We start from the raw sequence: 22,599 nt of genomic DNA on the forward strand, positions 1-22,599 counted from the left end.
TATTATCTACACCGTTCGCTTCAAAGTTTGCAAAAAGATCAGCCTACATGCAACTCTGGCATCACTGTTCAGATGTTACGCCACAGGCGCGGCTAGCAAAAGCAATACAGAATAGAACTGTGTTGTGAAAGAGATCAAAAGTAATCCTCGCTAAGAGTTGTGTTGATGTTGAAATGCTGATTAATAAGGTCTCTTTCTTAACATATCACACGTAATATTTTTGTGAATTATGTTTAGGTGAGAAAAGAAATTTAAGGACCCGTAACAACGCACAAGCATTCAACTATTACGTCTACATGATTAGGAGTCATCCAATGACCAAATTTAACAAATCATAGACATCTATTTGAGGCCACACATATGGAAGGGAAGCTATGTCGTCCACATGATTAGGCACCATCCAACGACGCTCCACCTGCAGGATGCGAGCGGCGTAGCCTCCGGGGAAATTAGATTCTCTTCAATTTCAAACGGAGAAAGAAATACATTTTCGTTTTCCCGTAGCAACGCACGGGCAGATTACTAGTACTATTAAAAGCCATTCTAATAGAAAAAAGAAATTCAGTGACGCGCGACCTAACCCCACACATGACCTAAGAACCCCGCGCACGTCCCATGCAAAATGCATACACAAATTTTGTAATTTATTGCCTCATATTACGATATATTTGCATCTTATATAATGTTATTTGCATGTTTTATGTTGTTTTGGGAGATTTTCTAAACAATCCACTCCTCTGGTTCTAACTCTGTCAGGCAGAAAACACCTTATGTTACTATTTTTTACTTTTCTAAAGTTACGGGACTCGAAAAAGAGCAAGGTCAGAGGCCACGCTTGAGAAATTTCGAGAGAAAAAAAAGCTAAGATAGGACACCTGGAGGTCAACAAGCTGGGAAAGAGGCCCTGTGGCGCACCCTCCCCCTAGGAGCGCGCCACCTGTGCCCTTTTCCACCTGTCGTCCGATTTGCCTCAATCTTGCGCTGACGGAATTCGTTTGACGTAAAAAAAAACCTATATATACGACCCTCGAGATTTTTCTCGAGGCTACGACGGCGGAGATCAATACATATAAACGGAGAGTCAGGAGGCCGCCGCCGGCGGAGATCGGAGGGGAGAAACGCTGCCGGAATCGCATCTGGTGGACTCCACCCCCCTCCGGTGTGGTCATCATCATCTTGTTCATCAACATCATCAGCACCATCTTCATCTACCTCTTTGTAATCTCTTGGCAAACATGATGTGTATTGCAATCTATCACTTTCCTGTGGTATTTTGTGTCTCCATGTCTTTGTTTGAGTAGTTACTTGTTCATGGTAATTGTACGTGAGATAATTTATGATGGTTTCATATAATTATTTGCTATCTTATGTGATGTTCTCTTGTACTGGTATATGAGTATATACATATGTTGGGAAATGCATCAGATTGTCATTGTTGCATGATGGGGATAGCTGGAGCTTGACAGAAATCATGTCTCAATTCTTAGATTCATGTTGTAATAATTCATGGTTAATCAACGGGGGGTATAACTATGGGGACCTTTAAAATTACAATAGTGGCTGGACTTTATGTCTTCATAATTTCCTTGTTTGTTATTAATTGGCCTTGAGATCAATCACTAGTGGTGTATTTGCTCATGTTTATGGCTGCACCAACCTATGGCTCCTCTCTAGAAAAAACACTAAAAAGACTATATTAAACTTCACTAATTATGAAAACCACACAAATGAAATAGCAATTTTCCTGAACAATTACTCCCTTGAGTTACTTCATTTTACTCCACTTCATATCACTTTACTTTTTTGCATTAGTTTTACTTCTGGCATTTTAATTTCAGCACATATAGTTTTATAGTAGAAACCTCTTCACACACACAAACACACTGTAGATCCTAGATTTGCATAGAATGTCATATAAGTGGGTTATAGGGTTTTAGAGAATAGATAGTTTACCTTCAGCTCCTCGTGGGTTCGACAATCAAATACTTATCGAATTGTACTACGGTGATCCCCTGCACTTGGGGGTTATCAGGGCGCCGCCGAAGGCAACAGTGATGACTGCAAGTACAGAGATCAATTGTAGCTAGTTTCGAAATAAGAGTATCGAACCACGAGAAGCTAGTAGTTAAAGTCTTAATGTCCCTTGCTACTAGATATTAAAGGATACTTGTAAATTGTTCTCTAATCTTAAGATTAAGGTGTTTTAAAGGATGGTTCTAATTGGTTGTAAGAAAGTAAATAAAGCAATAAGTCAAAGGCGTTGAGAAATGGGTTGAAACTTAATAAAACAAAGTGTTCTCGGGAATTATTGGATCCACCTCTAGCATTAGGATTCATGTTAATCAAGATAAAATATGCTTTTAATCATATTATGTGTGGAGAGAGCTCGATGCGCCTAGAAAGCGATCAGTCATCGCATCTCTAAATAACCACTGGGGCTAGCCTTCTGCAAACAACATATTGACTATCGCAATTAAGGGTTTTACCCCATGGTTATCGATATGTGCTTGTGAGTCCCCCTTTATCCCCCTCGTCCATGTGTTAAAGTGCTGATACGGTAATGTCACTTCTCATCGTTCACTTTACCACACTTCTAAGGGTTGTTCCCTCTCGAGACCAAAAGGCAAATATTACATGGTGCACAACATATAATATCAAGAGAGAGAACTAAGACACATTAATACTTAAAACCATATATCATCTTGGATTCATCTCATATTCATGTTACGGTTTCTCCATCTCCCCAAGGACAAAAGGGACTATTCACACATGGAAACAATAAAAAACAACATCAAACTCTTATGGATGGGATGAAAGTAATGGAATGAATAAGAATACAAATCCACAATAGCAATCAATATTACAACTATGGTTGAAGGAGAATGAGATCGGTGATGGTGATGGAGATGCAGTGGTTGATGATGAAGGGGGTGATGCCTTGTCCTCTGATGATCGGTGCAGCAGCCCGAATGATGTCTTCTCCAAAATTTCCTCCTCTAGATCTGTATAGGGGCAGTGTTTATTTGACGAGGCGGTACTCCTGATACACCATACGGGCGGATGGTACGGGCGGGCGCCCCCCGTACTGACACCCGCTAAACTTACTGGAAGTTGTCCTCGCATCCCCCTTTCGCCCATGTGCATAATTAAGTGCTTAAATAATTTTTATCACGTCAAAATACCATAAAATGATTTTTTTTATTGATATTTATTCATTGCCTTATTATTTTGAGATCATGCGTAGACAATCATAAAAGGGCGTGGTAGCGCGGTGAAATACAAAAATCCCATTGCTACTCAAAGATATCTTAGTGAGATAACAGTGTAAAAACATGCTAAAAATGCACTCATCAAACACCGTACCTCGCGTCGCCTCTACCAAATCCCGGTGGCCGCCGCTGCCGCCGGCAAGGGCCGCGGTGGCCGCAGGCCTGGCACCGAAGGCGTCGGGGGTTGCTACGCGACGGTAGATCTCTAGTGGCGGCTAGGGATGGCGCAAGGTGACGGCTGCGCGCGGCGGCTGGGGCGGCACCCCTAGCCAGGCGGCGACGACGATGTTACCTCGGGCGCTTCCCCCGCGCAGGATGGCTGCTTGCGGCGAATGGGGTGATGCCATGTTGCAGCGGCGGCTTCCTTTGGGCATGCACACATGGGGAGGAGATCGCGGTCACAGGTCTAGGCTCCAGCCTAGATCAGCCATCGGCGCGGCTGCCTAGTCGCCCGGAGGAGCGTGGGGAGGCGGCGCGGTGCACTATGTCATCCTTGGGCCGAAGTGTGCTCGTGGTTCGTTCTTAGGCTTACCTCCTCTTCCAGCGGAGGGGGTCGGCGGGTGGGTGACGGCGTGGGGGCCTGCTGATCTGCCTAATAAAGGTGGTTGTCCTAGGGATTCTCTTGTGCGAAGATGGAGACCTTCCTTAGGCCGGTCCTTCTTGATCTGGCCGGCGTGGTGAGTTTCAGAAGGCTCCGCCGGCGAATGTAATAGTGCACCTTATGTCTGGAGTTTGCTAGATCAGTTAGTATTTGATCGTGCGCACCCATGTTTTTATTACAACCGTTTGGTTATGGAGGGAGCGGCCGGTAGCTTTGTTCTTTATTGCCATTAGGTGACATTTTGGTTCATGATGAAGTTAGAGGCGGAGAATATCATGAAGGTTGGATTAGAGGACTGACAATGGTTGTTCGAGTCTCAGCGTTGTTGAGGGACTTACTTGGTGTTTTGGGTTTTGCAACAACAGTATGTAAGTGGAGGCGTCAACATAGGTGAAGTTTAGAGTTTTACCTTTCAGGATGAAACCCAAGGTCTGAACTTAATTGGTTGGTCCTGGCACTAACCTTGTTGAAGGCATTGTTTTCAGAACGGGGACTATCTTCAGGGTGAAAAATATGTGCTTGTGCATTGTTCCCTTGCTGGAGGTGACGCTTTTGTAGAGTCTAGAGTTCAGGTGTTATCTTGGTGGTGAATGTATTGTTGATGCTTAGTAAAAAGGTGGTTTTCCAAATGGAACCCAACAAGGCCTCAGGTTCCGATGGCTTTCAAGCTGAGTTTTACCATAACATATAGGGTGTCATTAAAGCGTACCTTGTAGATTTGTTCGGCTCCCTTCATGTTTGATAACTACATTTATTTTGGCTGAATTTCGGTGAGATAATTTTGTTTCCTAAGGTTAATGAAGTAAAAAAGGATCTGACAATACAAGCCCATCTCTCTTCTTAATATTAGCTTAAACATCTAAACCAATACTGCAACAATTATGTTAAATTTGGTGGTTGGCCATGTTATTCGTCCCATGTAAATTGCATTCATGCAAAAAAAAAACATCCTATACTAGTAATCCTACATGAAACACTTCATGAACTACATAGAAAATAATGATGGGAAAATTGAAGGAATTGTTTCATATCTAGTAGATGGTGGACTTCTATGCTTCAATACGCGACGATACTATCCTCTTTATGGAACATGATTTCGAAAATAAAGAAATCAAAAATTAATGTTATTGGCTTTCGAGCAACTTACGGAACTTAAAATAAACTTCCACATGAGAGACTTGTTTTGTTTTGGCTAGGTCCGGCACGAGGCTGCTTTGTATGCTAAGTTATTTCGCCGCAAGCAAGCACAGTTTCCTGATAGCAATTTGGGTATTTCAATACACTATCAGAGACTTACCAACTCTGAATGAAAGCATGTGAGGAAGATATATGATATCTTTTTCCAACTTCCCAAAGGAGAATTACATAGATTGAATTATTTCTGATCAAGATTTTTTTGGAAAAAATAGTGAGAAAAATAATTATCAACTGGCTAAGTGAAGTGTGGTATTTTGATGGATAGGTATTCATGATCTTGAGGTTAAGAATATCTCTCTTCTAGTTAAATGGCTTTACAAACTCCTTACCGAATATGGTATGCGTGTGTGTGTCAAATCCTCCTAAAATGAGCATACATAGGCTCACATGCATTGTGCCAAGTCTATTGAAAACTTGGTGACTCGTATTTTTTGGTTGATCTAATGGCGACGAAGAAATAATTCTTTCGGTTTGGATCATTTACAATTAAGTATGGATTGGAAGTTAGACTCTCGGAGAATAAGTGGTTGGGCAATGGTACACACCGGAAACAATATCGAGATCTTAACAAGAGGTATGTCATAGCTACGATGTTGAAGTCCTCTCCACCAGATGTGACGTTCGGAAGAAATTTAGTTGGCCCATGCTTGCATCATGAAATGTTTTGCTACAAAGATTGGCAATGGTTCAGTTAACACAAGGGACAATGAATTTTGGTGTAACCTACATGCCAGTGGTAAATTTTCAGTGGACTCAATGTATAGAGCATTGGTCTAGCTAGAGGTGCCGGTTGATAATAATAATAATAATAATAATAATAATAACAATAACAATAATAATAATAATCGGCAGAAAATGAAGATACCACTCAAGATAAAATTATTTGCGTAGATGTTCATAGAGGAGTAATCCTCACTAAATAAAAAACTTTTAAAACACAATTGGCACGAAAGTACAAAGTGCATTTTGCAATCATGATGAGACAATCGAACACTTATTCTTCTTGTATAAATTTGCAAGATCTATATGGTCAACCATCCAAGTAGCTTACGTATATCTACCGTGTAGTGTTGCTAATATGTTTGGCAGCTAGTTACATGGTGTTGATCACATGTTTAGAAGTCTTATTAGGATGGGAGCGGACGAGTAGTTTCTATTATTTGGTCTTGTAGAAACGACAGGATTTTTAATGATAATTTTTTTCTGTAATACAGGTTATCTACCGGTGCACTGGTTTGCTCTATTCATAATCGTCTCTACAACGTATGAGGTATCTACATGGTTGGGGATGGCGGTGGATATTTTTATCCAACATAGATGTCAAAGTGATCTTCGGATTGGTCCTCCATCTCCATATGCGCTATACAGATTCTTGATGATTACATGTATTTCGTCTTTTTTTCTTTTTCATTTAGATGGATCTGTTGCGGCTAGTGCACTCTAAACTTAGTTATGCAGAGCTCGGGTGTAATGATTAAACTTTTAAAGTAATAAAGTTTTCTTTATCGAAAAAATCATGTCCGGATCTACATATACATTCTGTATCTAGCTTGAGAGGCTTCAAACTTGAAATATGAAATCCCCTTTTTTGAGGTTAAAAAGTCCTTTGCTTCGGACAAATGCATGTCAACGGCTTAACTAGATTCCACGGTAGATTCGAGATAAACTAGATAGAGACTAACTGCATAAGTTAGGTTAGCATAAAAAAATATGGCAACACCCTCTAAATTTAATGATAAACAATTTGTACAAAATGTAAAGATATGTGAAGAGCACAAACTTCAAAGCACATGGTGGGCACACTTGAAGTATCTACGTAATTTGAAAAAAAAAAGGTCAAAATGTGAAAAAACATCTATGAAATGCAAAAACTTTGACATTGGTGAAATCTAACTTTAGGTCGAACGCACATAATCCTTTGTTTCAAAAACACAAGGCATATATTTTCAAGGGAAGTCAACATCTTGTAAGTTTGACCAATTTTGTGGAGAATATATAAACATTGAACAAATACATTTAAAAATATATTCCACAGAGGGTTTATTGGTGTTGATTTGTTATTTTATTCTCTAGGAGCAAAGTGCACACGACAACACATTTTGTGCTAATAATCAAACTAAGCAGGCCCTGCTGCACATTGTTGTGTAAGTAACCTCAGAGGCTTCAGGCTTGTAGTATGACTTGCGCATCAATGCAAATAAGCCACATTTAGTGTTTTACATTACAAAAAACTCTACTACCTCCGTTTCACTGAATAATATTTATATTGTTTACAAAAAGTTAAACCATGCCAATTTCGTCCAAGTTTTTAGACAAAACATTAATATTTACAATCCAAAATCAACACAGTTAGGTACATCACAAAATATACCTATATAATATCACATTTGTTAATATTTTTTTCTAAAACTTAGGACAAAATTTACTTAGCTTGACTTTTCAAAAAACTTATTCATCGGAACGGACTCTTTAAGACAAATATGTGTTAAGTATTAGTCAGATTCCATGTTAGATTCAAACTAAAATGAATTAAGCAAATCGTTTTAGAGACCTAGCTACTCAATTTTGTTAGGCTAGGACTGAAAATATGCCGGCACTCTCAGGGTTAACCCTTTTAACATTGTGCTCATAAAAACTAAAAATGTAAATACATGGTTAGCTCGAAACACATAGAATCAAAGAGCACAAACTGGTATGTAAAAGGCAAACCAAAAACACATGGAAGATGGGAACTACATTATCTTTAAAACTTAGCTTAAAGAATAAATAATAAAGAATAATAATTGCATAGATAAAAGATTTAAAACATTACAGATAATAGACATACTGCCTTGCATGTTTGCACGCAAGAGAAAATAAAGGCAAGAAAACCTGATACAGCCTGGTCAGCCTCGTGAACAATATCCACAAGACATACGACCGAAGGGATCAGGCAAGGAGAAAACATCATAGCAAGCAAAACTATCACAAGTAATATCAGATCTAAAATCAAACCGAGCATTTGGAGAAGCCCTGCTATCCAGATGTAGCCGCTTGCGTTGATTAGCTCTCCATTTATCGGTGCAGCTGTCGTTGACACCGAATTTCATTAACTCGAGCACTTTAGCATTCAACACAAAGAACTTGGCAAAATTCACATCCGGCCGCTTGCCCTCGTAACACTTGAGCACAACTTCTCTGAGGTGGAGTTCAAGGCATCTGATAGGATTTTGCGGGTTGTAACCATGTCCATCATTTTTCGGGCACATTACGAGAGAAGAGGTGATGTACAGTTTCGTCAGGAATGGAAAGCATCTCAGAAATTCAATAACCGTATCAAGATTTGGTCCAGAAGCCTTGAGAACCAAAACCCTAACGTTGCGCATGGTTGCTCTGAAGCTTTCCAGAACCACTTCCTTGATGAATCTTAACGAGTCCAAGATCTCAACTTTCTGTGCGTCGGGTACCCGGATGAACAGAGGGGTGTAAGCGTGATTAGCTCTGTAATAGCCCCAGAATGTGATCAATCTTTCCAAGCGAGGAGCATTCTCGATGACTACTTCAACTTTGTAGCCATTCTCGATGATCCTTAGAGATGGTGAGTTGATGAGCACACGGCGAATGACACTTTCATCAGACCGGACATCGTTAAGCAGCAGGGTCTCGAGGACAGAGCAGCCGGAGAGCAGGCCTTGGAGGGTGCCTTGCGAGACGGCGACGTCCTGGAGGACGAGTCTTTTCAGGTGCGGAAAAGTAAGCCCATGGGGCGCGTCCTCAGGGAAGCTGCAGAAGTCGAAGGCGGCGGACCGTACGGTCGGCGCGAAGCGGTGGAACACGAGTAGCGGCAGCGCCAGCGCCAGCGGCTCGTCACTTTCGTCGACATGGTGATGGAGGATTTCGATCTCTTGGAGGTGACAGAGGGCGGGGGACATCAACCAGCCGTGGAGCTTGTCGTGGATGTCGCTGCTGTAGTTGTGGCTGAGGGACAGGCGGCGGGTGGAACCCTGGTGCCTGGATAGTATCTTGGAGATGACATCGATAAGCTGGCGCTCGTTCTTGCGGAAGCGCTTGTCATCGAGGCTATGCCAGTAGGAGCGGGAGCGCAGGTAGCACCAGCGCTTATTCCTGCGGATGTCGTAGTCGTCGAGGTTGAGCGGGGAGGAGCGCCACAGGTTGCGCCACCGGCTGGAGAGAATGGTGGTGCGTACGCCGTCGTCCGTCGGTAGGAGGGAGATGATGGTGCCGAGGATCTCGTTGGGGAGGAGGCTGATCAAATCGATCTCGTCCGATTCCGCCGTTGCACGAGCAGCTGCCATGGCCAGTAGCGCGCTAGAGGGTTTAGGATCTGGGAAGGTCTTGCGACGCAGATGCTTTTGCAGCCAAAATTTTGGCAGTAAATCGAGCAAAATCGTTAGCTTACGCACAAAAAACCATGTTTATACGGAGTTCTAAGAGAAACAGATATCCCCCAAGTTTAACATGGTAACAACTCATAACTTTGCCTTGTAGTCCCGAATTCACGGACAAGTAACATTGATTTCCAGTTAAATATGCTTTCCCATATTTGTAAGAAAAACAATCTTGACATAACAGAACTCAGGCTCTGTCTGTCGTCGGTATATTTAGCTCCTCCTTCTAATGGTATACAACTTTCAAGTACTATACGGCTTTATATCTACGAAAAGAGGAAGTATATATGAAGGGTACAACATTTTCTTTGGAAAAAGTTTTACACTTTGTCACACAGGTGTATACCTTACTTCCCAATCTCCTCCTGACACATATCTTCCGCATGTATTCAATTCAAATCCACTCATCTATAGAACAAAACTCCTGAAATCCTGAATAGTGGAAGTTAATCTCCGAGAGCATCAGAAGTTCACGAGTAGAGTCGTTCGCAACTACCAAGTCAAAGATGCATAAACCACTCCAATGGGATATTTTAAGGAGACAGACATGTTTGAAATATAAGCTGAATAGTAATAAATATGATGCTGAAAAGATAACACCAGTATATAGTAATAAAAACAGTGGTAGTGCATTGCATCGCGCAATATATTACAGTGTCTCTAATAACATCGCTCTAATTTTTGCTTTCAGCTCATCTGGAACCTCAGTTGATGCATTGGAAGATTGAGCAGTATCACCAGGGGGTTGCTCTAATCCATACTTCTGCTCTGACGTGCTTTGGGAGGGTTCAGCATGGCCAAGACTTTGTTCAACGGGATCATGGTCGTTCTTGTGTTTCCTTTTGGAACCAGAGCCATGGTTCCTCCGGTGCCTATGCGAGCTGCGATGCTCGTCATCTTCAGCATAGTAATGGTCATGCCTATGCCGATGCCTTGACTTGGAACTGCGACGCTCATCTTCTGAAGAACTATAACTGTGTCTTTGATGCGTATACTCCCTATCCTTGGAGTGTTGCCTCTGCTTATGTTTGTGTGCATCCATACTGTGTCCTCTTGAACGATGCCTCTTCCTTGAGTGTTTATAGCTTTCCTCCTCCAAATCATCTATGTCCTCATTGGATTCTGGGCGATGCTTCCGGTATTTACGTGCCTTGTTTTGTTCATCATCAGAGTCTTTCTCCTGCTTCTTCATATTTGAACCTTCACGCTCAGAAGGCACAGAGCTGCCTTCCCGTTCGGTAGCCAAAGGTTTTGTATCAGGTCCAGGGAGGTTCAAATCAGCAGGAGAGACCTTTGCAGATTCATTAACTGGATCACTTGTCACCGGATCACCCTTGCTGCCTCCACCCTTAATAATTGCAGTAAACATCCTTGCACGGCGAAGCCTCTCAGCCTTCAGCTTCTGTGCATTTGTCATCGAAGCTTCAGAAGAATCTGCCTCTTTAGAGGCGGCAACAGCAACAGCTTTTGCGATCGTATTTGAAATCCAATCATCATCAATGATTCCAATACCTTCCTTTTTTACCTGACCACTACTTGTGAGTGAAGTGCAAACCTCACTACTTGAGACAGGTTTGGACACTTCACCTGGGTCCTGCATACGGCCAATGTCACGCGTGTCTTTTAGCGTGTTAGATTGAGGATCCATAGAGCCTAGTCCACGAGTAGCAGCCATAACAATAGCAGCAGCTTCATCTGCAGTAACCTTCCGAGGAGGTTCCTTCTTGACACCACCAATGACCAACTGGAATTTGCCCTTCTCATTAAGTTGCTTCTCTGATGGCTCGGCAGAGCTTCTATCAGAAGCACTTGAGTCCTTGTTAGCACTTCCCCGCCCTTTGCTTCTGCTCACTTCCTTCTCGTGGCCACTGTCTTTGCGCTCTGAAGAACTCCTCCTGTCTCTGCGCTCTGAAGAACTCCTCCTGTCTCTGCGCTCCGAAGAACTCCTTCTGTCTTTGCGCTCTGAAGAACCACCACAGGACTTCGACTGCAAAGCAATTCAGGGAACACAGTAAAGTGCAGTTAGAATTGGCATTAGTTGAAGGGCCACAATATGCCTCAAAAAAAGTTCAGAAACAGCTCTACTACTAAGTGTCCAAACTCCAAAGTAAAAAATAAATAAATAAAAAGGAAAACCTTCCATAAATGACGCCTATACACAACAGAAACCATAGTGAAGTGATACAATTAAACCAAATGCTTTAGGACTTGGCTGGAGATATCAACAATAGTCGAGGGAAAAGACAGTGCATCAGCGATTTATGTTGTCCACATAAGAACTTACCTGAAGTTCAGAGATCAAGTGTAAGACATCATGTGCACTTAAGAACAAGGGGAAAAAATCTTGGCATAAACAGGCCATAAGCATATATACGATGAATATCCATTAACACCCACTGGTGTACATTTTGAAAGAGACAATATAACACAGCATGTATAAAAAAAATCAAACCAAAAGTTACCAAAACGAAAAACTTGATGTTAGTGAAATCATATACACGATTCAAAAAATTGTGAACTGACTACATCAAAACGAGAATGAGAAGTTGTGCATCAGGGATTGATATGCTGTCCACATTAACTTACCTGAAGTTCAGAGATCAAGTGTAAGACATCATGTGCACTTAAGAAAGAGAAAACAGGCAAATCTGGTATGAAGGCAACAAGAGGTCCAATAACTGGTACGTAAATACCAGTCTGCAAGATTTTTCATCTCAGAAATGAAACACAAAGCCGAAACACAAAGCTAGTAACCCGACAAAAGGGAGTCATCCAGAAAAATAAGAAAACAAAACATATTACTAAGTTAGTGAACAGAGCAGTCCGAATTTGAACAGCTGAAGACATTAGGCCAAAGCTTATATTTATGTCATTACAACTTTGGTGGTTGCTGACTTGCTGCAATTTCAAGTGACCATGTCCAGTAGCTCACAGTTCACTATGGTTTAAACAAAAGGTGAATGATTAAGCACTCCATTAATAAAGAAATGGAAGGTATGAATACCTAACAAACGTTTATAGTCAAATAAAAGTTCCCAATTGTTTAGTCCATTAATAAAGAAATGGAAAGGAATACAAATTGCAACTGTTTAGCCCAATAAACTATCTGAAAAAAACATGTAAAAGTTCTATCAAAAACGTCAGAAAGGGGAAAATTACGCAAATTATCTTAAAGCATAGCTTAAGTGTGATTCAAGTTACCTCTTGGGTTTCTTGGAGAAGCTTGAGATAGTAAGAGTGATATGGATTATTGGGCAGAAGAAATGGAAACCTCCCTGTCATCCTGTCTTGCGCAATGAGCTTTTCTTCAAACTCCTTCCCGTTCCTGATAATAAACTCAACAATTTTCTCCACTGTGCCCTTCATAAACGATGGTGGTTCCAGGATCACTTCTTTTGTGTCAGATGCACTTGATTTAGAATTCTCAGACTTGGTAGACGTGGTCAACGCCGCCATGGCACCTTTGACCTTTTCCCGGTGAACAGCAGTTATGCTGTTTCCGGCAATTGCTGGGTTCTTCTTAGTAAAAATAGGTTTATCCTTGTCTGCAATCAAAGCTTCTTCTGTTACTGTCGGTTCTTTTTTCATCTCCTTGTCATGTATATGGGAAGCACCTTTGTGGCCTTTCTCATGTAAAACAGCATCATTTCCAGAATCAGTGCTTTTCGAACTAGCTGGAAGCACATCTTCATCCTCATCTCCAGACTCATAGACGGCTCCAAGCAATGATAAAGCTCCGCTTGATGGAGCGGCATGCTCACTCTCGCTCATAACCGTTTTGTTGCCTTTATTGGTGTCAGCGTCTGAGCCATCTTTCAACAGCTGAGGATGATCAACAATGTACCGGAAGTAGCTGTGAAGGTGATGGTCAGGCATCAAGAATCCAAATGTTGGGTTACTTCCTTGCTTCACCCTTAGCACAATCTCCGATTGTCCGCCATGTTCGCTGACAAATAAAGCAGTTCTTGCAATTATCTGATGCACCTTCTCAGAGGGAGGCTGCAATTATAAAATACAGAAAGAAGATTGTGTCAGTAATGGTCTGAGATCTTAAAAGTGCAGCCGTATGATATAAACACAACTGAACTAATATAGAGCTGGTACAGCATAAAAGTTAAGAACAGCTATCCCATTGCAGTTTTCTCTTCTTTTGTTACATGTACCATTTATATCACACTCTAATCCCACCTGCCTATTCCTTACGTCAAGATAGATCATAAGGAAACAATGTGCATCACTAGTAGGAACTTCATCTCTGCTCCAACCATCTGAAACAGACATTTAATGCTTAGAAGAACATATGCACCTTGGACGATTATTGCTGGATCAACAGAGAAGATTAATAATATGGTATATAGTGGAAAAATAATCTGACAGAACGAGTACAGGTTGAGAGCAAGACAGTTAGACTTTGCATACTCACCAGCTTATTCAACAGGCTTTCCGGCACAATAAAAGATGGGCGATAAAACGAGACCGAATCATTTGGATCGCCTGAACCAGCAGATCCGCCATATGAGAAAGGGACAGCATTATAATCAGACTGCCCAGTATCAGTCCCATTTCCTGCGTACAGAAAAGATGCCAGCTTGAGTATTGTTATACAATAATAATCAAGGAGCAGAAACTAAATTTGTGTGGAGACAAAGAAGTGCAGACCCAAAGATACATCTCTGGAAAAAACGAAGAAGGTTCCTTACTTGAACAGATTAAAGATGCTCATCAAATAAAATCAAGCATCCTCCCTGCAAACTTACAAAACATATGATGGGAAATATAATATGGGTTCAACTAGCACCACTAGCTTTGCCACATGTGCCAGTTTCATCAGGTATAAGGTATAACTGCATACCCTATACTTACTCCTATTGCTAATCTATGTGGTAGACAGTACAGGTGTAGAGAACTAGAGATATTACAGAAACCAAACAGATATGATATTAACTTGGCTACATGCCTATAACCAACCAATATCAAGATATCATCGAGTTTATTAAGTTCTTAGCATTTCACATAAAAAAATTCACAGCGAACTCAGCATCATAGTGTATGAGATCCAACTTTATACTCCAACTGGATTCCAGGCAACCTAACTTGAGCTCACACACCCTAGACAGGTAGAAGGTGTGGACATATAGAAAAATAATAGTAGTTGGTCCCCAGAATCTACAAAGTAGGATGGTTCGTGATTTCCACAACCGTTATCCCAAGGCTAAAACACTGCAGACTGGAGCTAACGGCGTCCGATTACATTAAAATGGTAAGGAAACAGCTGATGGCTACAGATTAACGGAGTATACAATAAGGACAGAGAGTAGAGGATTTGTATTATACCTGAAGAGGGACCTTCTACGGTGCCTTCGTTGGCTGCGTGGAGATCGAGGAAGCGCTCGCGGTCAAGCTCGGCCTCGGACACGCCGTCGGGGGAGGGGGCGGAGAAGAGGGCCGCAGAGTAGGCGCGGCTTGGACGAGGAGGGACGCGGTCGAGGAGGTGCCTGACGTCGTGGCGGTCAAGGAGGAGATTGGTCGCGCCAGCGGCGGACCAGGGGACGAGGGAGCCGCCGGAGTTGACGACCTCCGCCGCCGCGTCGTCGTCGAAGAGCAAGGCGTGCCGCCCCACAATCTCCAGATCCATGGGCGTGGCTTGCGGCTGCCGCTGCCTTCGCCTCCGGTCGGCGGCGCTGCCGTACTTTGGGAGCTAGACTAGATTAGATGGAGAGCTCGTCTTCTAGGGTTTCGATGGGAGTACAAGCGAAAGAGGTTCAGTTTTTACCTCGGGTGTTTGCGAGAGAAAATGTTGTTGTGAACTAGTACAAATGCCCGTGCGTTGCTACGGGTTTCCAAATTTCATTTTCAATGTCTATATATAAATTTAAAATAAAAAATAATTCAGTGATATCATAATATACTACAATATGATAATATCAAACGCAACAACAAGATATCATTATTTTGCATCTGCGTGATCCCAAGTTCTAGATCTTCTTATTACTCTTCCGCATCAAGTCCCGCACCTATGGTATAGACTGTCACAAGTGTCAACCAACATGTACATATTCATAAATATCTAGAGACAACCTGGATTGAAGGCTCCTGGGTCAAACATACAAAAGATGCTTAGCAAAACTTCAATAATGGCTTGGGTAAAAATCTCCGTCTGCAGGCCGGTGGTGCGGACGCTAATTTTTTTAGCCACCGATGTATCCTCATAAGAGATGGAGAGTATTTATTATGACGCTGAGAGTATTTATCCTCATGTGAACTTGTGAAGGATATCTTAGAATACTCAAATACACGATGATGATCTCGATTACGACAATGATAGTGTAACCCACAAAAAAAGATAGTGTGAATTTATATATGAGTATATTATTATAAAAGGAGAGTATTACAAAGAGACAAATGAATAGCCATCGGTCATCCACTCCCTTCGTCCTACCAACCACACATGAATTATCGTAGTGCACCACCCTTTCCATCCGCACCTCGTCTCCGCGCCACCAACACATGACCCGTCCAATCTTGCTTGCCAACCTCGTCCCTCCGCCCCATTTTACAATTCTTTAGCGCTACCCCCTTCCCCTTCCTCGAATTCTCTAGCGCACCACCCGGTCCAAGGACTCGTCAACATGCATTGCATGCCACCGTCCAACCTAGGGACTCGTCGTCATGCACCCCGTCCCATCGTGGCTTAGGGCGCCAATTACCTCCCCCGTACTCCGCCATATTTACTTTTGGTGAATATTTTGTAAGTCATGGAGAAGTTTACTACTGAAAATAAGTTAGTTAGCCCGTAGTTTGCAATATATCCACAAAAAATTAAGTTCAAATATCATAGGAGAATCGTAGCATGTTACTAATGAGTGTTCGCTGTCTCCGTCTAATTTATCATACTACCTCTGCCCATAAAACCATAAAAAGATGTGTGTTCAAAGACAATTCTTTTTTATAAAAAAAATGGCACATTTTCATATTCCATGGATCTGGTCTCGTTATTAGCTTGCTCGTTTATTATCCTCACAAACGGGACTACTTCCGTTGAAGGGCTCGTTGCATTTCTCCTGCGAGCTATAAAAGCAAGAGATTACCAAAATAAGCATGAATAGATTCATTCTACACAATCTGATCTCGCCTAATAAACATGCATATTCTGTGTGGAACCATAACCAATGGCCAAGCTCTTGTCAGTTGTAAAAAGGCTACAGCTACTTCCCCTTGCTAGCTCATATTCTTCCCCTTTTACACAGCGTAGTAATGATCCATTAACTCACGATTATGGATAATAAAGTATAGATTTAGCAGTTACTAATTCATATATGATATGAACCAAGTGAAAAGATTGCCAACCTTAAAAATAAAAGGTTGGTTATAGACGTGAAAAGAACTCGAATAGATGACAAAATACACCCATATCTACCCGTTAGATCATTACAAGCAAATCTAAAATTTCGAATTTGTTTAAGCTTCAGTATGAATTAAGCTACTCCAATCCTAGAGCAAATATAGTACATCTTCTGTACCTATCACAGGATCGAATTTTTATATAACCCGGCTGTCCTGCAAGATTTGTTTGTGTTGCAACACAACACTCTGAACATTTTTTTTTTGCGGGTAACACTCTGAACATTTACTGATCGATTACACACATGAAAAATCAGATGCATTTTTTCTTCCCAAACAAAATTCCTGCAGCTACAAATCTGTGCAGGAGATCAAAGAATTGGTCTCACTTGCGTCATGCTACCAGTGGATCCCGCAGACAGCGGTGACCATCTGCAGCCCACCTCCGGCTGCCTGCACAAGGAAGATGCGATTTTTTTCAGAATTGGGGAGAAGAGGATTGGGGGTTGCGGGTTGGGGCACTGCACATACCTCGAGAAGCACCTACGGTGGTCGATGTTCCGGTGCCGACGACGCTAGACGGCTCCATCCGCACAGCCAGGACCCGGTCGTGAAGGGAGCCCAGGGACGGAGCGGTGAGGCGAGGTCGGTGACACGGAAGACAGTGGAGCAGGTGCCACGCATAGCCTGTGAAGGTCAATGAAAGTGAAGGCCAATGAAAGTGAATCCACCTGAGAAATAGTAAATCAATGCAAGTGAAGGTCAATGAAAGTGAATCTAAAATTAGCATAAAAGTATTTTTACCATTAAGAAATTCACGAGTCTATGTAGCAATCTGTAATGTTCTTGAACATTTAAAAATACCATTTACAACTCGCTGAACCAGACAAGTTTTCAGGTCATTGCAATGCAAAATGTTTCGCCCCGGTCAACATCCGAAGTAAACAAATACATAAGACCAAAGCTGAACTGGTAAATTCAGTAATCATCACATAATGTAAGCCCAAGGATGTTCGATTTACATGCATGCTATAAGTCTTTCCAACTCCAGTCTATATGTTTTTTCGTTTCAATGTAAACTTTGTCTTACAGAGAAACTAAAATTTTCTTTTTTCTGGAAGTAAAAACAGCAAGCTCTGTCAGAACCAAATAAGTAATTCATTCACATAAGTGTTCTACAACGTGTAGCATACTTAAATTCGTTCCTCTATGAATTACAATCTATAAGAATCCAAGAGCAACTTGTAATCATCTGAGGGTTCCCGACAAATAGAGAAGCAGTTGTTCAACCACCAAACACTACCCTTTACTGAAAGTAGTCTATAAAGAGACACCATGTGATTAACTATCATTTTGGAAGATCCATGGAAAAATTGAAAAATACTGACTCAAACCACCTTATCACGTGTCTAATCTGCAAAGAACTTAAGATGTCCACTTTTAAAATGACAAAGGTATGCTACATGCACTAATTTGCATATTTTTAATCCACTAATTAATTAAGGTTCACGAATAACAATCTTTCTTTATGTCTGCAAAGGTTTGCAAATATCATCTTTGTTTACGTACTACTTTTGTTTTGTGCTAGGCTGGGATCGGAGGGCCACTTATTGATTGTGATGGGAATTTTATTGGCATGGAATACCTGCCCAGGAATGTAGTGCTTGAAGTCTTAAGGAGTTTCAATGCAAGGCATGGTAATACTGTAGTGCATAAGAAAGTTAGGGAATAGACTAACCGGGTTTTTGAAGTTTTTGGGCATATTTTTTCCATCGTTACTCCTCAATGCAAAGCATAGCTGCAAATGAACTATCTGAGTAACGAGCTTCGAGAGAAACATTTGAAAATCCTCACACTGGAGCTGTTGGGAAAAGGCGAGACGTAGCCACAAGTCTGACAGGCTTCCTCTACCTTCTCCTGGAATGATTTACCGATGGTTTCAACCTGATATCTGCTTATTCCCGTTTCATTGGAAAGAAAGGCAATGACCTGGTTATTTATCGAGGTGTCGACACAAAGCACAATGCATTCTTGTTCTCGAGGCATAGGACAAAATAGCTGCAAAAAACTAACATGTATTAGAAGGTTGAGTGTATTATCATAATGACTTGCACAACTTCTAATACTGGACCACTTACGAATCTCTGTTCTATGTTCGCTCCTTTTTTTTTGCTGCTCCCGATCTCTTTCATAATGACTTGCACAAGTTCTTCTTCCAATACCTGATGTTGTCGTTGGAGAATGATTCTCTTGATGCCGTTCTTCTTATCATCACACTTGAGGCATTCGATGAAAGGATCGACAATATTCAGAGAACTCTCAGCATCATCTTTACAATTCAACAGCTCAGCCCCCGTCATCTGAGTCCCGCCCACAGTAAACATCACTTCATCATTGTTTAGATGTTGTATTGGGTGAGTTCCCTGAATATTGTCGATTCTTTCATCGAATGCCTCAAGTGTGATGATAAGAAGAACGACATCAAAAGAATCATTCTCCAACGACAACATCAGGTATTGGAAGAAGAACTTGTGCAAGTCATTACGAAAGAGATCGGGAGCAGCAAAAAAAAAAGGAGCGAACATAAAACAGAGATTCGTAAGTGGTCCAGTATTAGAAGTTGTGCAAGTCATTATGATAATACACTCAACCTTCTAATACATATTAGTTTTTTGCAGCTATTTTGTCCTATGACTCGAGAACAAGAATGCATTGTGCTTTGTGTCGACACCTCGATAAATAACCAGGTCATTGCCTTTCTTTCCAATGAAACGGGAATAAGCAGAGATCAGGTTGAAACCATGGGTAAATCATTCCAGGAGATGGTAGAGGAAGCCTGTCAGACTTGTGGCTACGTCTCGCCTTTTCCCAATAGCTCCAGTGTGAGGATTTCAAATGTTTCTCTCGAAGCTCGTTACTCAGATAGTTCATTTGCAGCTATGCTTTGCATTGAGGAGTACGATGGAAAAAATATGCCCAAAAACTTCAAAAACCCGGTTAGTCTATTCCCTAACTATCCCCTAATAATAAGAAAGTCTTAAGGAGTTTCAATGCCCAAAAACTCCATATTCAGAATGATTTTTGTATGGTTTGCAAGTGCTTTTTTATGCACTATAGTATTGAAGTCGGAGAGATGCATTTTCCTTCACAAGTCCTGCGTCCTCCTTTTATTAGCGTTCCTAACTAAATTTTGGGTCATTACATTCAGAGTGATAAAAAAGATCTGGGTCAGTTTCTCTTGGTTGTTCACGTTACTTCTAATTTAAAACTCATACCGGTTGGTAAAGTCCCAACTTGCTTTTACTTGAACCATGTGTTTCCATTTTCTTAGACATATGAATACACCGTTGTGCATGCTTTGGAACTTTTCACGATGTTTATCGTTCAAGCCATTGAAACTATAGAAATTTTGATCTATGTGTAGGGCTGATGCTACTGCTCTCATCAACGATCATAACCAAACATGTATTACTCCTTCAGTGACACACCTTTCATATGTATGCCTGCTATTTGGTCTAGATAATTTTGATTTAATTCTCCAGTCCAGATCTATTAAGCAAAGGGGGTGGGGATAAGGATGTACCTTGTCTTCAACTGGGAATTTCCATCTGCGCGCTGTGAGGCCACCCTGTGGCTTTGGACCACGAGTCTGTGGAGGCAGTCCTCCAGCCGATGAACCAGGACTGCTGCCTAGGCTCAGCATCGTCGAAGACCTCAGCCAAGGGGAGATAGCCGGGAGTAGTGATGTTGGTGCGGCAGCGGCCGTGGCGATCGAGACGGTGAGAAGATCGCCGGGCACCACGATGGGCCGCTGAGAGGAATCTGGGAGGTCAGAGCCGCCCTTGTTGGAAACAGTAGTTATTCCTGCATGTCATGCTCGTGATGAACCTCTGACTTTGAGCGGACATGGTCCATCTATTGAAGAACAAAAAAAATCACAGATATTGGCATCTCATTAAAGAATACTGCTATTTGACAATCATATACATTTAGCAAATGCAGAACTTAGAGATAGTAGTAGTGCAGTACCAAAGAAATTCAGACTCAAATGAGCGGGAGTGTTGTGAGGTCGACACCACACCAGAAGTCCTGAACTGGAGGACGGCAGCTGTGCACGGCTCCAAGCTTATTGGGCGAAATGGGTGCTGACGGCTGCCTCCATATAATAGCAGATTTGGGGCAGAGGAGCGCAGGAGAGTGCTTCCGCTTGAACGGGATCCCGTGGAAATTGACCTGAGGAACTTGAACGAGATCCCACGGTCGAGCACCTCGACGAGGTGGGCAACGGCTGCGCGACCTCGACCTCCGCATCTAAGATGTGGACGATCTGGCGCCGCTCGCTCGCGCGCCTCCGCCTCATCTCGCTGGACCTCTACGAATGCCCCGTCACGCGGGCCAGGCACTACAGATCCAGGGTCTTGGGGATGATCCGGACACTCAAGTACCTTGACAAGTTGGACGCCGACGAGAACGAGGGGCCGGAGTCGGACGATGACGACGGTGTGGATGGCGAGGGCGAGGGCGACGATGACGACCCTGGGAGCGGCAAGGTGGCCAACGGGGGCGTCTGGCACTCCTGGGGCCGTGCAGCTGCGGAGTCCGTGCCGGCCACAACAGCGATGAAACCCTACACGAGATGGTTGGGGAAGGAGTGGCGACGGTGGACGTCCTCGTTGGGCCTGGCCCAACTGCGTGCGACGAAGGGCTGGAAAACGAATGATGGATGGGTGGGAGGGCAAAACCGTCTAAAAATAAAAATATATGTAGGACGAAACCTTCGACCGGAGGAAACAGAACCAATTCCTCCTTTTTATATAGTAGAGATTGCTCCTCGTAGCTAACCAATAACGATCGCGAAAATGATGCAGCCCAGCCCGGCCCGGCCCAGCTCAGAATCCGGGCTCAAATAACCGGTTTCTGAGTCGCCTCGCAGAGTGGGCCGTGACTTCTATCTCAGACCTTTTTCACCAAAAACAAAATTCGAGACACCCGAGTACACGTAGAAGCGGACTGTGGTCTGACACGAGAGTGGGGGAGCTTCATTGGATATTGAAGAAATTCAGTCATGTGATCCTTATTCGCCAAAAAAAAAAAAGTCATGTGATCCTTAGGCTATACAAGTTCTTTCGTTGTTAGAGCATCTCCACCCGCCATACTTTAAAGAGATGCCGACAGTAACGTTGGTAGTGCCCTATCAGGGCCGCCAGCATGCCTTCCTCCATTTGGTGAAGATTTCCCCACACCGGTGCACCCTAAGCGGAGACCTTGATAAAAAGTGAGAATTTTGAAAACGCAAAATATAGCGGATTTCATTCCATTTTCTAGCGAGTTTGTACAAAAGACGGCCAATAAAAAAATAAACTAGATGTTGAAGGTGTTGTAGCCGCCACTTTCCGCGTCGTCGCCGCCGTCATCGTCATCGTCGGAGAACTTCCAGTCCTCCCCCTCCTCTTTTGGCGCCGGTGATGGAAAAGGAGCGGTGAAAGGATCGTATGCCGCACCTAGAGGGGGGGTGAATAGGTGCTAACCAATTTTTAGTTCTTTTTCAATTTAGGCTTGACACAAAGGTAAATTCTCTAGATATGCAACTAAGTGAATTTACCTATATGACAAGGTAAGCAACTAAGCAAGATATAGCAACGCAATATAAGAGATAGAATAGGATAGAGGTAACCGACAGTGGAGCACGCGATGACACGGAGATGATTCCCGTAGTTACCTTCCTTTGCAAGAAGGTACGTCTACGTTTGGAGGAGTGTGGTTGCTACGAAAGCCAAACCAACAGCCACGAAGGCTTCACTCA

At 42.5% G+C, this 22,599-nt stretch overlaps 1 protein-coding gene, 1 long non-coding RNA gene and 2 other non-coding genes across 9 annotated transcripts; all 4 read right to left on the reverse strand.

The window, feature by feature from the left end:
* Positions 1 to 10,019: 10,019 nt before the first annotated feature.
* Positions 10,020 to 15,205, reverse strand: LOC124660258 (G patch domain-containing protein 8-like). 5 transcript variants are annotated; one of them, XM_047198060.1, is made up of 4 exons: positions 14,790 to 15,205; positions 13,879 to 14,021; positions 12,657 to 13,454; positions 10,020 to 11,442 (listed from the first exon to the last, which is right to left on the reverse strand). In XM_047198060.1, the coding sequence occupies exons 1-4, from the start codon at positions 15,088 to 15,090 to the stop codon at positions 10,105 to 10,107; spliced, it is 2,580 nt and encodes an 859-aa protein (XP_047054016.1). In that variant the 5' UTR covers positions 15,091 to 15,205; the 3' UTR covers positions 10,020 to 10,104. The 5 variants fall into 5 exon arrangements, with proteins under 5 accessions (XP_047054016.1, XP_047054018.1, XP_047054019.1 ...); XM_047198062.1 differs by lacking the exon at positions 14,790 to 15,205 and adding an exon at positions 14,156 to 14,756 and having other exon boundaries at positions 10,021 to 11,442; positions 13,644 to 14,021; XM_047198063.1 differs by lacking the exon at positions 14,790 to 15,205 and adding an exon at positions 13,644 to 13,723 and having other exon boundaries at positions 10,021 to 11,442; positions 13,879 to 14,755.
* On the reverse strand, positions 11,703 to 11,766 carry LOC124668868. Its single transcript, XR_006991937.1, has one exon. It is a non-coding gene; the product is annotated as a small nucleolar RNA snoR101 (small nucleolar RNA).
* LOC124668871 lies at positions 12,005 to 12,068 on the reverse strand. The gene has a single exon (XR_006991939.1). It is a non-coding gene; the product is annotated as a small nucleolar RNA snoR101 (small nucleolar RNA).
* A 1,619-nt stretch (positions 15,206 to 16,824) lies between the features above and the next one.
* Positions 16,825 to 21,274, reverse strand: LOC124666239. 2 transcript variants are annotated; one of them, XR_006990836.1, is made up of 4 exons: positions 20,826 to 21,274; positions 20,380 to 20,711; positions 17,328 to 17,483; positions 16,825 to 17,249 (listed from the first exon to the last, which is right to left on the reverse strand). It is a non-coding gene; the product is annotated as an uncharacterized LOC124666239 (long non-coding RNA). The 2 variants fall into 2 exon arrangements; XR_006990835.1 differs by having other exon boundaries at positions 17,328 to 17,527.
* Between the last annotated feature and the right edge of the window lie 1,325 nt (positions 21,275 to 22,599).

The sequence above is a fragment of the Lolium rigidum genome, chromosome 6 (genome assembly GCF_022539505.1).
Source record: "Lolium rigidum isolate FL_2022 chromosome 6, APGP_CSIRO_Lrig_0.1, whole genome shotgun sequence".
In the NCBI taxonomy this organism is placed as follows: domain Eukaryota; kingdom Viridiplantae; phylum Streptophyta; class Magnoliopsida; order Poales; family Poaceae; genus Lolium; species Lolium rigidum.